Genomic DNA, 24,456 nt, shown 5'->3' with positions numbered 1-24,456 from the left:
ATCAGATCCTTCTCATGCTCCTAGCCTCCGAGAAGAGGTTAAACTAGGTCCCAGCTCTCCTCCGCTTCCGACTCCCGATCTGCGTTTTAGTTGCCAACTCCGCCAGATGGCGGAGCAGTTGATCCCATCTTCCGGCCTCCGAGACGAGGTTAAACTATGTTCTCCTTCCCATTCGACTCCGATTCCCAACCTCTGTTCTAGTCTTCAGCCCCGCCAGATGGCGGAGCATGCGATTCCGATCTCCAATCTCTGTTCTAGTAACCAGCTCCGCCAGGTGGCGGAGCTTCTGATTCCACCGTCAAACCTCCGAGAAGAGGTTAAACTACATCCCTGTTCTTCTCCGCTTCCAATTCTCGATCCGCGTTCTAGTAGCCAACTCCGCCAGGCGGCTAAGCATCCGATTCCGCTTCCTCGCCTCCGAGATGAGGTTAAACTACCCCCTTTTCTATCTAGCATTTCAGAGTCGCCCCGGGCGCTTGATGATGCCGTTCTGTTCCCACACTTCGATCCTCATTACTCAAAGACCTCAGACTCCTCTTCTTCGATCCCTCCTTCGCCTCAAACCCCTGCTTTGACTCCAGATCCGTTATTGCCGCTCATTTCAACACGCTCCAATCTTCACATCCTGATCCCAGCTCGGCCTCAATTCTCTGACTCAACCTTTTCCAATCATTCCGATCTGACGGCTTCAAGGCCTTCCCATTTGGGTTGTTCTGGTGGGGCATTGCAGACCAGAAGTAAGTCCCCTTCTTAAGTATGCACCTTGGGTAGATACTACCGTCATCTTGTAAGCTCTACTCTAGCCACACTCGTGAGCCATCCGCGGGATCCCGTTTTGCTTTTCTTTTTTTTTTCAGATCTCTCTCTCCAGCCGCAAGAAATTTCAAAGGAGTCTGGGGACAGACTCCAAGTGGTGGGTGGATGTGGTGCCCCATTTGGTTTTCCGCTAGTCAGAAGCATTCCCGCCGCCACCAGCCTTGATCAGCGAGATCCCCAGCGAGTAGCAAGACCTACAATCACCCCTCAAGAGTCTCTTCCATCCTCAAGACTTCAAGACCCTCAAGATTTCATCCCCAAGGCTTCAATAATTCACTCCTCAAGACCTCTCAATCTCAAGATTTACCTCATTCCCTCTCATCCCCAAACCCTCTCTCTTCAAGATCCTTTCCTCCCCCCCCCTTTCTTTCTTCTTTTTCCTAGTTGTTGTTCTTTGTTTCCTTTCTCAGTTTTATTTTCTCCTGTCCTCCCCTGTTTGTTTGTTTATTTCTCCTCTTGCGCGCGTTGGTAGGTTTCAGAGTGGAGGGTTGGTTTTGTTTTGTGTTTTGTTTTGTTTTGTCTTTGAAGTTTGCGGGCATCATGACAGGTCCGCTAGATGTCACAAACCCCAGACTCTGAGTTCAGCCCAAACTCAGAGGATGGGGCGGCATGAACTCAGTACTGATCCAAGTCAGAAATTCATCAAACCTTATTGATCCTGATCCTTCCTCATCTTCCCTGAGCTTCCCTTGATCCCTTTTCCTGATCACTTTGCCGGCAGTATCCCCAGCCCTCTTCTCAAACACCTCAACCGCCGACGCGCGCTCAATGCCGTCGTAAAATACCCTTTTACCTCTTCGCTTACACGATCCTCATCACTTTTCCGGACCACCCACGAGGGCAGCCTCAAAAGCACACATCCCCTCGACGCTCTGCCTACCGCCTGGCACGGTAGGAGTTCCACATTGTCCGCCTTTTTGAAATCGGGGTGGAAAGTCGAGTAAACGTGCGCAATGAGCAAATAGAGGTTGGGTACCTTGGAGGGGGTCCCCCCCCCGTGAGACCGACCTTGATGAGCAGAGCCAGGGCGGGTTTTTCTTGCTTCACGTACTCGGTAACAAGTGCTTTCAATTCGGGGCCATCGTGACCCGAAGGCGGTAAGTGCGCGGCGCGGAATTCTGCCAACGCACTCTCAATTGCACCCTGTTGAGAGATAGGTGAGAAAATGTACTGCAATATACTGAGAGAGGAGAGACTTACGATGGCTTTGGAGACCGGGGTCTCATTGACTCGCAACCGAGTTGCGGCGCGGCTGCCGTAAGATCGAAGGTCCTCACGGAGTAACACTCGTTGGACGGTCTCGCGGAGATGGGTCTTGAAGAGGTTGCTGAACTCGAAGGGGGAAGCGGTTTCGTCCGGAATAGTGATTGAGCCAACGGATGTCGAGCGCGGATTGAGGCCATTATGGAGGGCCAATAGGAGTATGGCCATGTTGCGGGCTTCTGGCGTCATCTGCAAATCTGGAAGGCTTCAACAGACTACCTGACCCGAGTAAGAAGGTCGATCACTCACCTGAAATAGGGGCTGGGCCCGTTCCATCAGCTTGGGACTGAGGGAAAAGGTGCCCTCGATGGCTTGTAGGGCCACCTGCATCTCCTCAAGGTCTTCGGGCGAAAGGGCCGCAGACCGTCCGGCAGTTGATTGCGAGGATCGACTCAGTTGCCTCAAGTTGGCGCTGCTTGGCGACCACGCTTGATGGGGTTCGGGTGGTAACGGATTCATGGCGTAAGGGGACGCCGGTGCGCCAGTTCGGGCCACTGTGGGCGTGCGTTGGGGTCCTGCCTTGCTCGGTCGGTTGTGCACGTCTGGGGGGTTGGAACCTGACACGCTTTCAGCTGAAGGGGAGGGGGTTGGAGATGAGATGGGGGAAGGAGTGAGTGAGTGGATCAATACTCACCAGGAGGATGATTGGGCCCTCTGAGGGCAAGGGAGTTGTTTCCGACGGAGGAGGCGGGGTTGCTTCCAAATGGGGGGCCTGGGTGTCCGGAGAGGTTGTTACCGGGGATGAGGCGTGGGTCATGTCCGGGGGTTAAGCTGTAGTCTTGATGGGTGCCCAAAGGGTCGTAATTACCTTGAAACTCGTCCCAGGATCGCTGCCCACCAAGGGGCTGCGACACTGGGGTTGCCTGCGACATCAAAAGCGGTTGCGCCATTGAGTTGGGCTGCGCCAAACTGTTTGGGTGGGGCATCTGATTGGGTTGCACCATGGCGTTGTGGAGTCCGATCGAGTTCGAGTGGCGGTGATGGGTCGGTCCCCTGGTGACGTGGCAGTGTTTGGACTCCTTGAGTCCGATGGAGTCGGGGTTTCATGGCGGCGCGGCGCTGCGGACTGCGCGGCTAAGAGGGGCGGATCGTGCATCAACTGAAGTCCAGGGGCTTCCCTTTCTTATAAAAGCAAGCTCTGTCTGAATTATGATAATGATAAAATACAATTTTCAAAGTACATTTTCATAAAATAAAGGCACACAAAACACATTCAAAAACACAGTCAAAATAAAGGCATTCATTCCTCCCAATTCCCCACATAAATACCGTATATCATTTGCCCCATTTCCACTATCAAATTTGCATATAAGTAAAGCTTGCTTGGGAATATCCTAGTTCTGTTTTTGCCATGCTACCACAAAGTCCCTGGGGTTGGCCCACAGCCCCCCCAAACATTCACACTGGTAAGCAGGGTTGGGTCTGATTGCACCAATTGGGTGAACTTGCTGATATTTTCTGGTTTATGATCAGGTTTTGAGCATCACATGTATCCTGATGGTACATACAGGTACAGATGCATTATGTGTAAATCAAAATGGGCCAAGGAGGAAAATATTCCATTACATCTTAAAGCCTCCACACATATAAGAAAGTTCAATGAAGTACAGGCTTTCCGTAATCAGATGGCACATTCTTCACAAAGTTCACAACAACCTGCCTCATCAATACCGCACACTTGGACCCAGGACCCCCCCGAGCTGCATGTTGACATTGGTCCAGAGTTTCTGCCTCCACCTCTGCCTGAGGGCTCTCCACCTGGCCATTCCCAAAGGGTGGAGGTGGATATGGATAATTCAGATGCTTTTGGTTTTGGATCGGATGCAAGACATGAAGTTGTTTGTGGACCCCAAGAAATGGAACACTGGGTCCACAATGCATTGGCGGCTGGATTGATGGATGAAGAGGTTTTATTCCCTAGTCAAGATGCACCTCTCCCTGATCATCAATTTGCAGAAGCATGCAAAAATTCCTCTTGGTTCCCTTTCAGATCCAAGGAGGTAAGCTGTCTATTTCACAGCTATGTCTCATCATCATCAATAGTTTCAATAGATAATGGCTGATTTTTTGCTTGGCATGGCCATATATATCAATACCTTTCACCAGTATGCAGTCTCTGCTCTCATGCTTGGGCACCTTCATAATTGATTGTCACGGACAATGTACAATCAGATACATATCATATTGACTGTGTGTGGCATAGAACTCCCACACTGGGATAGCATCAAGAGAAACCGGGAATTGATTAGGAAAGCGTTAGATGTTCAATTAAAACAGCATGTGTCAGTGTTCAATAACACCTGCTATTATCTGAGTCTGAGGGATATTATTGGACACGTGGGCCTCTTTTGATTTATGACTGTTGACTGTTGATGAGTTCTGAAATAGTGACCTAGTGCTGACCTGCCTTGTCTCATCTTCCAGGAATTGGCTAATCCAATAGTACACCCACATTTACAATTCTACCCACATGACACCAATGGTAAGAACATCAGAGCATTGTACCAAAGTGCAAAATGGCGTGAACACCTCCCCCGACAACACCGTGTGCAGATGGCTGCAGTAGGAAACCAACATTACTATATTTTTGAGCCAATCACATTGATTGGATCACCAGATAGTTACATTTTGGTGCCAATATTTTTCTACCAGAAGGTCACTGAGGTAGAAAATGATTTATACGCAAAGTGTATTAGGCCCAAATTCACTCATCCAGATGAAGAAGGAAAATTCCATTGCTACATACGGCCAGACATCAGGTATCATGACCAAGATTTACAGGAGATACCTGTCAGATTATTCAACAAGACTTACCAGGAGATCTTTCATAGATCTGGAGAATTGTTGATGTCCAAGTGTGGCAATGTGATATGGGGTAAGCTGCCTTTCACATATCATGCTTCACATGGTTGTGCATGTTCACTAATCACCTCATTTGAATCTGTATCTAATGACAGAACATGGAATGCCAACTTATTCCAAACCAATCCCAGTTCCAAATGAATGGAGAAATAGGGCAGACAACAGGGTCATCTGCCATGTTCCCATCACCCTATATTCGGATGACACCTCAGGTAACCAGTCCAAACGATGGAACAAGCATGTTTCATACTACTTCACATTAGGTGGCCTGCATCCAGAAATGACCAATATGGAGTATAATTGTCATTTTGTTGCCACCTCTAATGTTGCATCAGCCTTGGAAATTGGGAAGCCAATTGTAGCAGAAATAAAGTAAGTCTAATATATGTTGAAATGTTGAAGGCTTTTCAGGAAGGACATCTGAATCTGAAATTATACCAAATGCACATAGCACATTGGCAAATGCAGGTGGCATTGCATATGACGCGGGTATGAAACAGGAGGTGATGTATATGATTGTCCCTCTGGCATTCCTGGCGGACTCACCAATGGCAGCTGAAATTACCAGCACACCCAATCCTGGCCAAGCAAATAATCCTTGCAGAATGTGCCATCTGAGCGTGCAATCCAAAAGCCAGAGGTGCACATTGGAATTTCTACGATCTTTCTTTGGCCTCCCAGAATTACCAGTTTCCAGACAGTGGCATGAAACTAGATCTCGATCTCATGATCTTTGGGAAACATATTATACAAAGACCAAGAATGAATTCCTAACCAAAACTGCACAGTATGGGTTGAAAGACCAAATCAACCATAGATTGATTGAATTGCACACACAGAAGGTACATGAAAGGATCAGAATCAATGAACTTGCAACAAATGCACGACCACGAATATTCAATTCATACCTAGAACTTGCCTCCTTTGATGTTTGTAATGACACACCAGTGGAAATACTACATGTAGTCCTACTTGGTTGTGTGAAATACCTTTTGGCGGACTTCATGAAAAATCGGCTAAGCAAGAGGCACCTCAAAGAAGTGGAAGCCAGATTACGATCATTCAATACTGATGCACTCAATTTCCCACCTCTTCAGGCCACTTACATGATGGCTCACCATGCATCCTTCATTGGGAAAGATTTTTGAATAATATTGCAGGTGGCCTCATTTGTCTTTTTCCCATATATGACAGAAGACATGAAGGATCTATGGTTCTCAATGTGCTACATAGCAAGTATGGTGTTTCAGACCACCATCCAAGATATGGAAGAGTATTTACAAGAACTGACAGCTGTTATTCGGCAGTTTATGTATCACATATCTAAAATGTCAGGCAGATGGTCAAATAAACCAAAGATTCACATGCTACTACACCTCCCTCAATCAATCAGGCGATTTGGACCACCAATTCTGTTTGCCACAGAGAAATTTGAGAGTTACAATGGCATAGTCCGCACTGCGTCTATTCATTCCAACAGACAAGCTCCCAGTCATGATCTGGCTCTCACATTCAGCAATTATCATGTAGAGAGGCTCTTATTCTCTGGTGCCTATATTTATGATTGTCAAACAGGAGAATACTTCCAAGCATCATCAGAAATTACAAACATATTTGCACAGAATGAACATATTCAACGCTCTTTTGGTTACAACTCAAAATCAGTGAACCACATTATTTCATACCCCTACTTACACAATCCCAAAGTGAATCCATATGATGAAGAGCAAATCCCATCCGCACTGAGGTTAAACTTCCCAAACAGTAGAATCAGGCAAGTTTCTTCAATCAAACTTAATTCAAAGGAAACCATTTACAAGGGAATGTTTTATTTGGTGAGCAAAGATGCAAAACACTCATAAAATACTACCACTGATAACCAGTAATAACAACACTATCCATTTTATGTGGCTAATAGGAGCAAGGATCCCAAAATAGCCATGTGATAGCGTGTGTTCAATCAGTTTGGGAGGTCACTCCAGGGAATCGATTCTATTTGCGTCGAGTGGAATGCACACGTGGGCAGATAAATCATCATACACGAATGTGGACGCTGGCCAAAAGTTCCACATCAACCATTGTACCTGTCCCTGTAAGTCCCTCTGATATAAAAAACACATGAGGATCCACTGAAAATAATCAAGAAGTTCAAGAGAAAGCTGATTCCTGACAATTACAAACAGGTGGTCAAGTGTTGTCTCAATGTACAGCATAACTGCTTTGATGGAGGCTGCAATATGTTTGAAGGCGCAGTGCCAGTCAACAAGCGACAGGAGGGAACATCTGTGTGTCATCACATCCAACACACAAACTATAACAGTTATCTGCTGAATTCCTTTGCACATCATGAGGGTCAGATCCACCGCCATGAATCTTCTTTGCAGCCACAATACATTCCTGAATCACTCATGATGAACGCATTACATGAGGGACTCCAGAAGTGGCGCGGAGAAAATGAGCCTGATGATCTCAGTGATTAAAATGTCTTTGTTTATTTGAATGGATGTTCCTATACTATGTAGAATTTTTCAGCCCATCCATTTCATACAAGGGACCCCAACCATTTCATCCAAAGGATGTAGCTGTTCACCACATACATTTCATTAATGGGTGTAGCATGTTTTATGTCAATCATTATTTATGAAGCTAGCTTGGGAATTTCTCTCCATCATTGTTGTGCAAGCAAGTCTGAATGCTTTTGTATAGCCCAATTGAACTTAGTTTTTTTGGTTGACTTCTTTATTTTTCTTCAGAGGTAATTTGGATAAGTATTCTTCAGAGGGAAATTGTATAAGCATGATATTCCCATCAGAGTAATTCACAAGAAATCAATAAATAAGACACAGAGATTGCATCAGCTTGCAGGAGATTGCAGGTCAAACCAAGAGAGAGCAGGATTGGTAATAGAGGCAAGCACAATAGAATACATCAGCAGAAATAAATACATCATAAACACACAAGGGGGGCATGAGCTTATGGCACAAAACAAGAATTGCAGGGGGTGGGTCACAGCAACACTGGGTCGCTACGCTATTTCAGCTCTACGTGTTAGCGTAGCGGCAAAAAGCGCCCAACTATTTTGCATAGCGTTAGCGCGCTGTTAGCGCCGCTACGCTGCGCTAATTTTCAGCGGCGCTAACAGCGCGCCAATTCTTTGTTAGCGTTAGCGCGCCGCTACAGTCGCTACGCTACGCTGCGCTGCGCTACACCGCTTTTAGCGGAAAAAAAGCCCTTTTTTCCCGCTAAAGGCGCTGTAGCGCAGCGTAGCGCGCGCTCTTTTGCGCCTTGCATGCGTAGCGTTAGCGCAATTGCGCACATCTGCGCTAACGCTACGCTATCAGCTAAAATAGCTGCGCACCGCGTGCGCGTAGCGTTAGCGCATATGCGTGCAATTGCGCTAACGCTACGCTAAAAAATAGCGCATTCGCGCTGCGCTACGCTACGCTAACCGCTATGGTTAGCGTAGCGACCCAGTGTTGGTCACAGGGGTAACAGGACATTTTAAACAAACAAATGAGCAGTGGGGGTGGTGGCGGGTGCGGGAGGGAACACGTCAGGTCTGGTTGAGTCGTTTCATGGCCTCGGGGACGCCGTCTGTAAGCAAAACCGCAGGCCCGTAGCGCATCCCGAGGTCGCAGAGGGTCTTGACAGAGGTGGTCTTGAAGATAGTCCAGTGGTAGAGCGAATGATTCTCAATCACAGCTCGAGTCACCTTGTCCTCAGCCTCAATGTGGCACAATTCGAGATACTGGTCCATTGACAGGTCGCGTGGTGAGGTTGGAGGGGTTGGGGTCGCAGGTTTGGGTTGACTGTCGGTCTTGACTCGCTTCGGTGTCGGGGGAGATTGAGTCAAATGAGCCGACGAACCGGACGAAGCTAGTTGATTGACCCGTGACGACCGCTCCTCCTTTGGCAAGTGGACGTTGTCGCCTCCATTGTTGTCGTCACCAAAGTCGCCGGAGAAGAACCTGTCTGTCTGTTCGACGAACTTATCCAAGAATGACTTGCGTTTCGGTGGCCGGGGGGGGGGGGGGGGTTGGGGTCGTCTTCTTGCGACGCCACATCGTCTTGTTGGGGGCCGGGGTCGTCTTCTTGCGACACCACATCGTCTTGTTGGGGGCCGATAGGCGGCGACCCGTCGCAGGACTCCTCGCGAGCCTATTGGGTCCAATCATGTAAAGAACGTGAGTTCTTTCTTGTCAGCAAGGAGGGAAGAAAAAATAACCCGCTTACCGTTGGGTGGGTGTCCTCCTGCTGAGACAACATCGGTGGCTTCGTTGGCGGAGGGGAGCTGGTGGGGGATGTCGAGGAGACTGGTCCAGGTGAGCGATGCCCTTCGCCATGGATGTTGGCTCCACTCGCCTCCATCAAACGGGTTGACATTCGAAGGTCCTCCGGAGGTCCATCGAAAAATAATCGGAGGGGAGGGCTCCGCCTCCAAAGATCCATCGAAGTCACCGGCATTCGAAGGGCCTCCAGAGGTCCTCCGAAGAATATTGGGAGGGGAGGGCTTCGCCTCCGAAGATCCTTCGAAGTCAGCGGCATTCGAAGGTCCTCCGGAGGTCCTCCGAAGAATATTGGGAGGGGAGGGCTCCGCCTCCGAAGATCCTTCGAAGTCAGCGGCATTCGAAGGTCCTCCGGAGGTCCTCCGAAGAATATTGGGAGGGGAGGGCTCCGCCTCCGAAGATCCTTCGAAGTCAGCGGCATTCGAAGGTCCTCCGGAGGTCCTCCGAAGAATATTGGGAGGGGAGGGTCCTTCCTCCCAATGTACTTCGGAGTAGAGTGAGATGTCAAAAAATTAGGTTTTATCCGGTCCAACCCGGTGGTCGGACGGATATTTCTGTCACCTTCGAATGTCATTCGAAGTTTTTGCCCCACCTTCGGAAAATCTTCGGATTTTCTTCCAAGATCATCCGAAGGACGGCGACTTCGGAGGTCCTCCAAGTGAGAACCCTCACTTCGAAGGTTTTTCGGCGAAAAACCTTAAAAGTGCGTCCGCCGTGTATCAACACCTTATTCTGCACACCCTTTTGCTGAATCTTATGGCCCGTGTGGAATCAACCCATCACCCCGCGTGGGAGCCATTTCTTTTTTGTGCCTATGTAAATACTATTACTATTACAAGTGCTCTCTGAACTGGATGCTCTTTTCACAGTGTGGTATGTCAATGGCCAATGGAGGACTTCCCGTCGTCCATTTACGCGTTCAAGTACTGAAAGATCACTACTCAATATTTTCTATATCATGCAACTTGATCCTCTCATGGCTTGGATTGTTACTGCCCAATCTCATGTTACCATAACTAACCATTCAAAATTCACGAGTCAACAACCGGAGAGGAAACATTTACAAAGCTAGTAGCACTAAGACTGGAACCAGGTCTGAGCCGGGAGGACGCGGGTCTCTTTAGGACTCCCCGCTCGAGCGGGCGGGTCTGATAAGCTTGAGTACTTGGTGTGCCTCTTCTCCCCTTCCCGTGAGAACCTGACGTGCTGCGTCGGTGGATGCCGCCCCACAGGCATCGATTGAGCAGTCAGTGCGCCCCGCCTCATAGGAGCCGAGCAGCACGCAATCCTAGAGATAAAACTGAAGAAAACTTGAAAAGGGAGTTTCGTGCTCACTCCTGACCCGCAGCTCCCGGAAAATCCTTGCTGTACGCCGGCAGCGAAACGGCGCAGTGAAGAGTCTGGCCGAGCGGAGAGAGAGACTCTTGAGATCTACCGCGCAAATCGTCGAAAGCTGAAGTGAAACTCCGAGCAGCAATCCTTTCATGTGATCATTCTATCTCTCATCTAAGCGAGAATCTACTAGAGGCGCGTCTGTCCTGTAACCTGTGTACTGAAGTGAGTAAAAGAAAGGGCTGCTCCATCCATAGGGGTATAGTCCACCTTTTCTAGAAAGTCGCTTTATATTACCATGGAGAAGTGCTTAACTTTTTGACCGTCTTTCTGAAATCGAAGGAAGTCAACCGATATCTGTCGCGGGCAATTTTCAGTCCATCTGAGTCTAACTTTTCGAGATCATGCGGGCTGGTGCAGAGTGGACGGCGTCGAAAACTTTCTAAAAGAGATTCGAAACAAGCCTGGAATCGTCCGCAAGGCAGTAAACTGCGAGAATTCGGATAAGAGACCTTTGGGAAATAGAACACGTGTCGACACCTCTGGGCACATGCTCAGTTTCTTTGGGAGCCGGCTCTACTGATCTGATGCCGCTTGGTGCATGGCAGGCATAATTGCTGTCTGAGGCAGGTGGGCGTCGTCGTTGAGGCTTCTTCAATACCAATGTTGAGGTTGATGATAAGCTCATCTTTAAGGGCTACATGCTCGTCGGAGGCCCTCCAGCTGTATAAGTAGCTCGGCGTGGTCTCACCTTCAGTTTTCTGCATCGATAAGAAATTTCACCTCGATAGCTTGTACGCGATTCGCAATTGATCATCATTATTGCACCATCGGCCACCACGTTGAGCAATTTCTTCATCCGCGGGGTGATGATTTGATAATGCCCTCCGCCCAAACTTGTCTCATCTTATCAAGTTTGAGCTAAACATCGGGTCTTTTTTATCTCTCCCTCGCCAAATCGGTGTTACAGTAGGCCGAATGGCTGTCTTGAGATTTGTTGGAAAAATATACCACACTTGATGCTCTCCATATCCACCTGTACGAGTTTCTGCGACGATAGCTGTAACTTCCGAGCTGTTCCCCATGCCCACGTTGTGCGTTCCCAATCTGAGCTCATCACCAAGATGCAATAACACCACTGTTTCCTGAATCTACCGTGCTTCAGCGGCTAGCTATCTACTCCTTCTGATAAGGGTTTCGTACACTCTCTCCCAGTGCAGACAGTGCTTGCATAAATACCCGATGGAGAGTTGCTCCTTGAACACAGACCTCTTTCCCCAGAATTGCGTCGCCAAGCAGTTACCCTTCTTAAATATATATTTATAGTCCATCCCTTATCTTTGCTCCATTCAATGCTCACTTCAACTCGTTCTACCGCAACACCGCACCTGAAAGGATGCCCAGCATCTGTCTTTTGTATCTTGGTACTTTTCCTTTCTTTCAACGCTTGTCTCGGTGATTCTACCTCGCAGAAGAAGAAAATCAAGACTTCAATTCCCATCGTCAACGAAAAACACCTATACACTATACCTGTAGGATTCGGATCGCCGCCAGAGTATCACAGCCTTGGAATAGCCACCGGGTCTGCCAACACGTACACCGGAAGCGTTGTACAATACAAACAGACCGAATCAACATATGATCTTCATCAACAGCTATTCATTCCTTACGGATTCGGGAACGCTACCGGAAAACTCGTGACAGATACTATTACCCTTGGCGAGTCCGAATATAGTGTTAAATTGACTAACACGACCGTTGGCAATGTTACAAAGCTTGTGGTACGTCGTCCTTTCATATTTGTCCCTTGTCAAAACAAACACGCGAGGACCAACTTCTTTCTTGTCCAGCAGGGGTTCGAAGGTTTTGATGGATTGTTGGGACTTGGTTTATCTTCCGAATCTTACCCACGGAACGAGGAAAACATCGGACAGCTACTGACCCCGACTGGGTTGATGTATGACCGCGGACTGTTGGAGAAAGTAATGTTCGGGGTAAGCTATTGATCTAGCTGTCAGAGAGAAAAATGAAGTTGAAGAACCTGATATCAATCCTGTTCTTTTTTGATGCTCAGATATCATTTATGCCAACCCGTAAAGAGCATGATCCCAATGGAATTCTCACAATTGGTGGAGTAGATTCCAGCAGATTCGTTGGCGACCTTACCTGGTACCCTTGTGGCTCTTACCGGTAAGTCTAGCAACGCAAATCGAAATGTGGACTTTGTCACTAAAAGTACCCGAATCCCTCTTCTCAGCACTTGGGACTGGTCCGCTTCCATTTCTTATGGTGAAGATGAGTTATCCGGAAAAAGTATCATGGGAGCCTTCGATACAAGTGAGTAAACTTTTTTTTATCACAAAAGGTTGGCTCAGTTGTCCAGATTTTCCTGACAAAGATTCATGGATCCAGGTTACACCAACACACCAGCTTTGCCAAGAGACTTATTCGATAAATACGTTCTTTCGATCCCGGGAGCGCTTTGGGATGACTCGTGGTTATCTTTAAACCCATCCGGATCTATCAACAAGTATATGCTCAAGATCCCCAGCTCTTCGGTCGCGGAGATGGAAGATTTGTGCTTCACTGCCAAGGATGTTCGTTGGTGTCTATGTCCAGAGGCTCAATTGGTACCCGACGGTGTAATCACCGATGGCGAGCCTGGCTATCGATATGGCTACGTCAGCCCACTCCAAACCACTGTCAACCAAGAAGCCAAATTCATTTGTACGCCTCTTATTCCCTACTAATGGCAATCGTGGGCGCACGCTCATTTCCTTTTTGTTTTCGGCACATTTGCAGTGGGTATGAAAGCTATGGAACGCTTCTATGTGGCTTTCGATTTAGCGAACTATCGGGTTAGCAGTGACATCTCATTAACTTCGATATCCCTCAAACAAAACAACTAACCTGTTATGCCAATTGCTCCTACAATCAATGACATAGGTCGGTCTCGCTCAAACTGAATGGACGAACTCTACATTCTAAGGAGGCTCTGAACCGATAAGAAACCCCAAAACTAGCACCCGGAAGAACTAGCAAAAAAGGACAAGTGACTCTGGTACAAACGCAGCCAAATTGACTCATAAAAGAGGAAAACCTTGAGGCAACGCACAAGCAAGCTGAAAAGCACAAGTACAAATCAAGATTTTTTTCCCTTTAGGTTCCAATTTACAATACTATAATAAAATAATTGTTCCAGTCGTTGTTGTAGATGATAAATATAAACTTGTAACACATAGATAGCATATATCCAAACACTTGTGCGCAAATCAGATTTTGATTTCCCCCCTTCATCCTAAATAGAGTGATTTGCGCGTGTATATCTGCTTGAAGACAGATCCCAGAGCTGTGCTACGTCTACAGACCTCACTTTTTTTTACTGCTTCAATCTCTCCTCATAAGATCTATCTTCCCATGTGCTTGCGCTTCGTCATTGGCGGGTCTGCTTTGACGACATGAGGATTTAGATATTTTTGTATACGCACAGGCTGGCCGGAATTGTGTTCAATTGTAAAACCACCAAGCAACAAAAAAACATTTACCCCCCTTTTTAAGGCAGCTGTTTAAGTGGAAAAATTAGACATCATTCCATCATACACACCATAGGATAATTTGGGGAAATCCGTGCCAGGTGGCATTCAGTAACATCTTTCAAAACACCATGATGGAAGGCATATGGCAATACTCCACTTGCAGTCTTGCACAATGTTTATTTGTTGTCATCCAGAAGTTTCACCACATGTCTGGGTTGCTATTACAACTGGGGGTAAATTCATGACATTTGAAACCTGCGTGTTTCCTTTCCTCAATTTTTCATAGTAGATAAGCCAATTGCCACCTGTTATGTCTGTGGATCAAATTCTTGCAAAGGAAAGTGTTTCAAGCATCACACATGTCCATTGATTGAGAATCAAAGGTGCGTAAGTCCTTGATCCAACTCCATCTGCACATTTTTTGCCACATATCAATGCTTTGATTTGTAGGGATTCTGCAAAACTCACCAACTTCCCTACTGCATGTGAGGCAGCCTCAGGCCAAGCCACCACGATATGCCAATTTGTTTGTTGTTGCACTATGTATCGGAATATGTAGTCTGGAGTTTTCTGCCGCCTCCCAGCTCAGGAGGGAATTGTGTGTATGACGATGATTTTCTGAAATGCAACTCCTGCTGTACAGCACGTCATCCGGCGGGTCGCGTGAGCCCAGAGGGGCTGCCCCGCCCGGAGGGGAGTCGAGGCGGCGGCGGAGGATTCCCACCGTTGCCTTGCCGGCTGTCGGGTGCCGGCTGCAGCCCCAGCGAAACCTGCTCCACCAGAGCCGCCTTCGCCCATCCTCTACCACAACAACACAACCCCGACCAACAACCCCCAGAGGTTCGCTCTCCGACATCATAACACCAGCAGCGCTCTACTCCGATGGCCGATCCGATTAAGCTTTCCTTGTGGCTTTCGCCCACCGGCGCCGCCTTCGACCGTCTCAAGACCTTGATCGACACCCTGGCCTCGGAAACTGAAGGCTGCTTGGCCTTCGATCCCCATCTTACATTGATCTCCGACGACCAAGTCCCTCGGGTTCCCCTCGATCAAGGTCTGTCATTGTCAGTCTTGTGGATTCATCCCTCCTCTTTTTCATCATTTTGGGCAACAGCCTGAGGAGTATTATCATCACGAGACAACAATTCGAGGCTCATTGTGGTGCTTTCATCTAGTCCTCCAAGTGGTATCTGAGTCTGTCAAGAAATGGAGAAGCACGTTGTCAGAAGGAGACCAGTTAGAGCTCAAGTTCCAAAAGATCCAATCGGGTGAAATGTTTTACCAAGTGAGCTACTCTTTTTTGGTATTATTCTTTTTTATGCTCAGGCAATGCTATCTCTGTCGAAAATGTATCAAAATCAACGATTAAAAGCTAGAGCTCGCCGATGTTTATTAAATCCTTCTTTTCCAAAAAAATCGCACAGTGCGTTTTGGCAGCGGTAGTACCGAGTGAGATGCTTAAGCGACTCAACAACGAGCTCCGAGAGTCGCTCGTCACAGATCCGGCAGCGCGGGCGGGATTCAGCCGGTACTTCCCGCATCTCAGCATCGTGTATGGGGACTTAAGCCAGCAACAGAAGGATGGCCTGGTCGTGAGAGCTACAAGCGCCTTGAGCGACATGCCCGGCTTCATTCCCACCGAAATCCTCGTCGTCAAAACCTCCGGGCCGTCCTCCGAATGGGCCAAGTTGGCCAAGATCAGCCTGCAAGACGGCTCCATCGAGGCCCTCAGCTGATCCCCTCCCCCGCTCACGCCCCCTTCACTACTTCGAGCAAATACGGTGGATATAAGCATGTTCGAAGTAGAGCTTGTGTGTGTAGCTATGCATTCCTACCCCCATCCTTCTGCCGATCCATCGCTTTACTTTCGTCTGTGCTTGTGTGTCTTTGCGCATGTCCTTCCCTGATTGACATTTCTTCGTTTGCTTCGGTTTAAGATCAGTGGCATGCCTATGTTTTTTAAAATCCTTTCACAATCACCCTTTTCCCAATTCCTTCACAAGCAATCTGCATCAAGTTTCATCCAATTTGCACTTTCAATCAAACAAAAGAAAAAGAAGAGATTTGTGGATTCTGGTTGCTTGCTTTAGTTCCACACCTGGTTCTGGCATCAACGCTATGCTGAGTCACTGGTACTACTGGTTAATGCTAAGGGCCTGTGTCATACCCGTACCTACCAATTTTTTTTGTTGATTTTCCCAGATTTTGCAAATTTAAGTTTGGATGATGGTTCACCATTTATGATTGCTCTGTATGAATCCAGTTTTGGATCTTTGTGAAAAAAAAAAACTGTTTTGAAATTGGAAAATCTGCCCAAACAACCTGTAAAACTGTTCATTCAACTCTTTTCCTGAATTCATGCTTTGATTCCCTCTGTTATGTGTATCAGTTTATGCAGAAAGGATTGAAAAATGCTATTTTTCTGATTCTCTGCCTTGGACTCAAGGGTCCCTGAGGGAGGGCATCCACTCTCAAATAGAAGGACTATCCTTGCTGGTCAAGCTAAGTTTGGGCAAGACTTGACTCACAGCTATTGCCAAATAAAATAGAAAAAGTGATTTGACTGTATTGGTGGGAGTTGTGAGATATGCACTGGTAGATAGCTTAGCCTGTGAGCTAGCAGTTGTTAGGTGTAGCAAGGGTTAGCTGAATTTGGAGCCTCACACTTATTTAGCTTGGGCTTAGCTCAGCCCAGTGTAGAAATAAAGGTATCAAGGTTTGTCACAGTAAGAAATGTCTGAGTCTGCCTTTTTCAAGAATGTTTTCCAGGCTTGAGTGATTATCAATCATGTCTGCCCCACACTGCTACATTCCACTTATCTTCAGTGCTCCACTGGCACAATGAGCCTGATCTTCAGTTGAATAATACACATGTGATAAAGCTCCACCCTCCGCAAGCACCAAGTCCTCTATAGCAAGTATGAATATGGGTAATGTAATAATTTCCTAATACTCTAAGTACCACTTGTAAGTTGTAAGGATGAGTAGCAAGTAAGATGATGAAAAGAAATAGAACAGAAACTGTAACCCTTTTTCCTCTCCTTCCCTCCACACTTGTCCGCTTCTGTTCCCACCCAAATACACACTAGTTGGCAATCTACGCCTGACATCTGCATGCTGCACTCCCAGGCTCTGCTCCTCTTCAACGTTTGACCTCCCACGTCCTCTGGTTAGCCCCTGGTAGTCAGTCTCTCCCAGTGCCTGTGCTCCAGCTCCACTTGCTGGTGGAACGTGCTTCAGCTTCCCCGGCTCACCTACTACTGTGCCACTGCTCTCCATTTCACGCCTTTGGTACACCACAGTCAAGCTCTTGCCCTCTGCTCCGGTCTACTTATCCTTTCCAACCCTCTGCAAGTTGCCCCCCATGCTTTCTGTACCTACAGCTTTCCACATGCATTTGATTGTGCTTTCTGACATCACAATCCATGCTTATGTCACCAAATGTGCAGTGAACTCAGCAGTGCGTGCATTTCCACCTCCGCTATTGCCAACGGTGAAACAGATACAATGCGCACATCAATATTGGGCCATATTGCATCGACGATACCGCCCAATACTGTGCATTGCCAAGTGAACATTCCGTCAATGCATGCCCATATAAGCCACCACACCTGTGTGGTTGAGATTTCTGGCTAAACAAGCTAAACTAGCCACCAGCAAGGATGATCTAAGGAGTCTCTTGGTTATTTTCAGTTAAATTTTTTCAAAAGTTTTGCAAATCCCACATATTTCATATATACTCCAAGTTTTGAATTGACAGGTGTCAAATATGGCCCAAGGCTAGATTTCAACCCGGAGTCATCATCCTTGGGAAGATAGTCTTGGAGTAGACTTCAGGAAAACCCAATTCCATATTCTGAATGGAAAAAGAGATGCTTATTGTCCCCCACATGGTTATAGAAAGCTGCAGCAATCCCAAACAGAGGGGCTGACCAAGCACCACAAAATTACAAAACCTACAAGAGAAAAAAGGGCTGTGGGATAGTCCAACCAGAAGCAACAGTGGGCCGCTACATAGTGTAGCAGCCCTTAGCTTTGTCCACTGCAGCCATAGTGTTAGTGGTGCTATGCTAACACTGCACTATTTTATGCTGCTTTTGGCAGAAAACCCCACTAAATAGCAGCATAACACTTGAAAAACGGATAAAACTGAGACACCAGTAACAACGGTGTAACCATTACAATACATTGAGCGTATTGGGTAAACGTTTTTCATTGAAGATGCATACCTACATGTCCAATTTTTTGTTTTTGGCTGTTATTGTATGGATAATGGCTAAAAACAAAAAATTTACATGTAGGTATGCATCTTCAATGAAAAACGTTTACCCAATACACTCAATGTATTGTAATGGTTACACCGTTGCCAGTAAGGCAGAGAGAGCCGTGGCCGCTTTGTAGAAAGAACCTTGTAACAAACCCTTGGCCGCTTCACAGAAAAAGCCTTGTCCTGAACCTTTGGCTGCTTTGCAGCATCCGCCCCTGCAGGGCAAGAGTACAGGCCCCTACAGGTCCTGATCTTCTGTAGTTAATACCTGTCATTGAACAACTTCATCTGGAACTAGACCAGACCTATCACTTGATTAAAACTTGCCAAGATTACCTTGGTGGGTCTTGCTATCTGATAGCAGAAGGGCAGAGCTTGCAAATCTATTATCCCCTTCACCATTCAGCAAAAGGGTTTCACAACCGCTTTTGAGTCTTGCAAAGTGCCGACTTAGAGGATCAGTTGGAGTAAGAATTTGGCGGGAATTTTGGGTGGACTGAATAGTGCGGATTGGCACCAGGTGAACTGGGGCAGTGTAAGCAGATGACATGGGGGCAGAAGCGCCAGGTAGAGACTGGTGTTGGAGGCTAGTCAGAGTGTGCTGGAGAGCAGGCTTTGGAGAGGTACTAGGCTGGGAAGTGATGCATGCAGAGTTTTGGTGAGTGCGGGAAAGGAAGGACACCGGCAACACGGGAGCGGAGTTATGCGGGTGGAGGGAGTGGAGGAACAGGGATTTTGAGGCGGCTTTTATCTCACTCATCTGATTCTATCATATATTCTACGGACTACACACACTTTACAGTATTATTTTAGTTACTGCTATTCTTACTCAACCTTTTGCGTATGACTACATTGTGGAGAATTTTACCACAAAAATTCTTACTTGCTTGCGGATTTCACTGTGAGGAAGCGGAGCAGTTGGACCTTACATAGAATAGGTGCATCATATCAGGCTGATTGCAGAGCGCTGAATAGATACATACGTTGCGGAATCCCAGCGCCGGTAACCATTCAAAACCAGAGTTATCTAGAAAGGAGGCAGAGCGCCACTTCAGGTGACATGCTTTTATTTCAACACTGTTCAAAATTCAAAGTGTGGTTGTTTTTTTTTATGCAAACTCTGCTGTTGCAAGAAGTGGTTCCCTATCAGTAGCACCCAAATTGGTGTAGTTACTGCTTCTTGGATTCTGAGGCAGTTTTACAATTTTTGGGTGACATGGGAAATGAACAACCTTCTGAAGTACAAGACAATAGTCTTTGGGGTGCCATGTAGCTTCCAAACATGCACAACCATCAGATCTGCCAGTTGTTCTGCATTCATGGACTTCCTGCATGGAAATGTGTCATCTTTTTCAGGCAGTCAACAAATGTTGGTATAGTTTCACAGGAGTTGGATTCAGGGAGATAAGTGATCAAATCATAGCTGATGTCTGTACATAGTTCTGCCGGAAGAGGCATGGGCTCCAGGGTTCCAAATGGAAGTTTAAGTAGATTCTGAAACCTTATCATCTCCTCTCTTTGAGTTTTGTGTGCAGAACCTTTTTGATTGCAAGGTCTTGTGAAGTAGCTACACCAAGGAAGTTTAAGATTAAGCCACATCTCTGAATTTATATGGATATTTCTCCCAGATTTATTCCAAAAGTCAGCCTTTCGAGAATCTAAATCCCTTTCAAGTTCATCTCCCCACCGTGAGAATTTCCACATAGGTACCACAAGCTGTCCCTTGTTGTACAGGATTCTGTCCGCCTTTGTGTATCTGCTGTGTTTTCCTACCAGCTTATTTAACAATTCAATCCATGTGGTCAGTTCGGGGTCAAGCAGAGTCAGTTCCCTGATCTTGGCAATGATTTCTGTGTTTTACATGGCCAAGCTTCCCTCCTCCGCCTCATTCATTCCAATACCAAGTATGTCAACCTCAAAATAGTGCCCCATGTCTTCCAGATCAATTGAAATGCCTTCAAACAAGGTGTCAAACTCCACCACTTCTGCAAACTTCTGTTTTGTGATGTTTGAGGGTTTGGTCCTGACAGCCCTGTCAGAAGATGATCTCAAATTCAAACTAGCACATGGTCTCTACCCAAAGGTCTTATCTCCTAGTGAGCTCTTTGGTGGTAATGAAGATTTCCAGGTTCAGGTGAATGGTGTAGAAAACAGTGGTCAATTGGTGCAGATTTCCCTCAAGGTACTGCCACAATTCTTTGAAAGTGGAAACAATGGCTAAAAGTTCTTTGTCAAAGATCTATTAGTTCTTCTCAGCTTGCAATAGTGACTGGGAAAGATAGGCTACGGGGTGCCCAGTGGAATTTGAGATAATTCAAGGAACTAGATTTTTCATTTCATTATGTTCTAAGCTACTTGTAGTGATAATAGTATTGCCAGCAAGAGCGCCTGGGCTGATTTTATCCCAGTTAAACTGAGATGCACTCAATGCCAGCAAGAGTGGCTGGGCTGATTTTATCCCAGTTGAACTGAGATGCACTCAACCAAGTTGAAGTTTGTTGATCTCAACTGATGAAATGTAAATCCAAGGTTAATATTTAATTGGTTGAGATCAGGCCATTTTAAATTGTTTGAATGCATCCCAGTTAAACTAGGATAAATTAAACCCAGCCAAATGTTCTGGCAGTGTAGCAATCTTGAAATGAAAAGCTGGAAAATGTAGTTTAACTAGAAGCAGGCTGAAAGGCCACTGACTAGGTGATTAGAGAAATGGAGTGAATATGCTTCTGGAATGCTACAGCTTGTCTTTTGATGTTGCAGCTTGTTAGCATCTCTTTCATTCTTATCTTTAGGATGGATAATTCTTGCTTACTTGTCCGGGACTGTGTCCTTTTGTTGACCTAGCCTAGAGTCAACAATAAGTTTACACTTCCAAGTTTATCTGCAAAACAGAATTGGTGGTGTTAGACTGTCTTTTGTGCTTTTGTCTTGGCTTAGAGGACCCAGATGCTCATCTCCTGCGATTTATTTTTTGTCTGAGGTTGTGACTGCTTGGGTCTGGCTTTTGGGCAATATGCCTATTTAAATTGGGACAAGCTGTTAGCTGTGTCCTTGTCAATTAGCTTTTCAGGGACTCAAGTACTCACCTGAGGTGTTTATCAATATCCTTTCCACTAACAAAAATTGCAGAATTTATCTGCTTTATCAATCTTGCTGTTTGCATTTTCAGTATCTGCATTCGTCAGAAGAATGCAATCAGTTTTTCCAACTCCATGGGAAGCTTGGGCTACAGATTGAGGTTTGCTTTGCTTACCAAGCTCCGCAGATTTTTTGGTTTGCGGCACCCTCCTTATCTTGTGAGTGCAGTGCTGGTCCCCTAGGCATGTATTCTTACAGAGTTTGCTGTCCTTGTCACATACTTGTGAGAGTACAACCCCTAATGCAAAGTCAGAGCAGTCTCATTCTGGTATATATGACTTGTAGCTGGGGTGCACAATCTTCAGGATTGGTGCACCATTGAAGGTGGTATTCATAGACTCAAAGGTGTGATCACATGCCTTGTCCCAGAAAAAGGGGTTCTTAGCATTTTTGAAGTTTTGGAGTGGCCTGGTCTTCCCAGAAAAGCAATCAATAAAGCAGCAGTATAAGTGAGAAATTCCAATGAACCACTGTAGCTCCATGACATTCTGTGGGGCGGGCCAGTCCTTTGACACCTTTAATTTGATGGGATCCATCCGTATCTGATTACATACTATAACCAGTCCTTTAACACCTTTAATTTGATGGGATCCATCCGTATCTGATTACATACTATAACCAGTCCTAGGTATTCCACTTCTGCCTTTTAGAATTCATGCTTTTCCGGTTTCAGCCAAATTTTATGTCTGCTCAGTCTCAGGATGCAAACAGGTTGGGTTTTGATTGAAAAACAGCGCCCAAACCCAACCCAACATTTAGCACGGGTTGGGTTGGGTTGGGTTGGGGAATATTTGAAAATATGCTTATTTAGGTGTTTGATAATATGCACCTTGTCACAGGTTTTCAGCTTTCACATACTTACTGCAGCTGTACACATGTATGATCAATCCAAAAATCTTGGGGACACAAAGTTACAAGCTTTGTAGCTTCAAAACCATTTGAGTTGAAAAAATTGCTGAAGGCAAGATGCAGGGCTTCAATACGGCACCTGGGTGGCCCATTTGGCTCACAGGGTGGTGAGATGGTGTGGTGTCAAAGTTTTACACCAGCCAAATGGGTTGAGGTGGAGCCACTTTACTCCCAATTTCCTCCTTTGGAGGCTTGCACTTTGCACAAGGGGGGCCATTTTCCTCTGACTACATAGTAAGGACTTCAGGAATAGCTGATTTTGGTCACAGATCCAATAAACTGGGTAATTTTGCCGTTGCTCACAAAGTAGGCATTTGGCGGGGCTGGTCTGCTTGCAATCATGGGTATCTTGGGACAAGAACATCTGCAAACTCAGGAACTTTTTATTGCAGTTGCCAGCAGAAGGCCATGGTCCACCATTTGGAGAAACATCAGAAAGCACATGAACAAAATTCAGAAATGGACTGCAATATGGTATGCTTCCATAACTGAATGCTCTCAAACCTTTGGCCATTGAACTAGATGTCAGGCTTGGTGATACCAAGACACGGAGTCTTCTAGCTACAGGAGTGGCTGCGGCGAATAAGCGCGTCTTTAGACACGGTAAAAGGATGGAGTTAAGGAGGTAACTCCTGAAGAAGATATGATTTAAATATCAATATCCCTCCCTAATGGGATGTAACAGAGGGGCCGCAAGAACAGTGTAATGGTTGAGGTGCCCTCCGGCGCGGTTCTTACAGGGCCTGTGCTAGCATGTGTATTTTTGGTCCTATGATGTCTGGGGTCCAACAAGCGGGGGTTGTTTGACAGGGTCCCAATGAGATAGATATATGGGAGGAATTCCCAAGGTAATAAAGAGAAATGATCTGGCCTTACTCACAATCAGGAATCCAGCAGAAAATAACAAATCAAAGCAATCAATCTAAAAAAAACAGCAGGCTGGAGACGTCAACACAAATGATGTGGCAACAAGGGAGTAGGCGGTTTTGGATGGAATTTGACGATTCTGGGGATTGTCAGTCCCACAGAGGCCAGCTTTTATGCCTTTCAGAGACTGGAGCTTCGTCTCTCTAGTCTCCGGGCTGGCCTTCAGATACTCCTTATCAGAGGGCACAGCCCCAGTACATAAAGTGACACTCTTCTGACCCGTAGCTCTTGGCTACGGGTTGCGTGGAAACAAAACACCTGTAGGAAGCATTTCAGCCTTCCTACAGGAAACAACACTTTTGCAATCCTCTGCTCTTGAGTGGAGGGTCATGAAGGAACTGTCTCATAGGAATGTTCTAGAGCTTAGAACCTTGGTGCTCTCAGCGCTTGGATGGCCGCCTGTAGGCGGCAATACCAATATGCCAATTCTTTTCCCTTGCAATCCTATACTTTTTGATAAGAATTTTGAGGTATTCTAGTTTTTGTCATTATATTTTTATTGGGAACTCCAGGAGTCTAGCCCTTTGGCGGTCTAGTCTCCTTGCTGTTATAGTTACAGAGGCGGCACCACTATTCTTCCGCGGCTGTTGCCGTTGTGACAGGTTGTGGGTTACAAGAAGAGAGTTCTTCTCATACAATTTTAGTTGATACGCTTTCCTTGGAAGTTGGCGGAAAACATACTTTTTATTTTTCATTGCTAAAGCCTCTTTTTTCAAGGAGTGCTCTCTAACAAATTTTTATGATGTTTTCATAATTTCTATCTATTTTTGTAATGTACATTATCTACTATCCATGCGCGCGTCGCGGGTATCTTTGTTGTTTAAAATTTTATCTATTAGCTGCCCTTCTGCAGCTAAGTTTTATTTTACATAGATGTAAGTCTGCTGGCTTCTGTAATGACAGCCCGGCTGATACTAGAAATCATTGGGCTTTTGCAAAGACCTTTTGTTGAGTTCTCAAATTTACTCTTAACTAACAAACCCAACTGCAATGGCATTGTGGGGGAGTTTGGATTTGTGGTTGTGTTCTGTTATGATATTGAGATTGGGAGTATTGTATTCTCTCATAGAATTGCCAACTCTGTTGAAAGCAGCACAAATTCTCTCATAGAATTGCCAAC

General features: G+C 46.2%; 2 protein-coding genes across 2 annotated transcripts; both read left to right on the top strand.

The window, feature by feature from the left end:
• Nucleotides 1–11,911: 11,911 nt before the first annotated feature.
• Nucleotides 11,912–13,547, top strand: PtA15_5A821 (uncharacterized protein; the record flags this gene model as incomplete). The annotated part of the gene is made up of 7 exons (XM_053169624.1): nucleotides 11,912–12,340; nucleotides 12,413–12,553; nucleotides 12,634–12,749; nucleotides 12,817–12,896; nucleotides 12,972–13,286; nucleotides 13,362–13,417; nucleotides 13,506–13,547. The coding sequence occupies 7 exons, from the start codon at nucleotides 11,912–11,914 to the stop codon at nucleotides 13,545–13,547; spliced, it is 1,179 nt and encodes a 392-aa protein (XP_053020802.1).
• Nucleotides 13,548–14,977: 1,430 nt separating this feature from the next.
• Nucleotides 14,978–15,831, top strand: PtA15_5A820 (uncharacterized protein; the record flags this gene model as incomplete). The annotated part of the gene is made up of 3 exons (XM_053169623.1): nucleotides 14,978–15,149; nucleotides 15,271–15,380; nucleotides 15,520–15,831. The coding sequence occupies 3 exons, from the start codon at nucleotides 14,978–14,980 to the stop codon at nucleotides 15,829–15,831; spliced, it is 594 nt and encodes a 197-aa protein (XP_053020801.1).
• Nucleotides 15,832–24,456: the final 8,625 nt, after the last annotated feature.

This window comes from Puccinia triticina, chromosome 5A (assembly GCF_026914185.1).
Source record: "Puccinia triticina chromosome 5A, complete sequence".
In the NCBI taxonomy this organism is placed as follows: Eukaryota; Fungi; Basidiomycota; class Pucciniomycetes; order Pucciniales; family Pucciniaceae; genus Puccinia; species Puccinia triticina.
The sequence above is the reverse complement of the archived record's forward strand: the minus strand, read 5'-3'. Positions and strand labels throughout refer to the sequence as shown.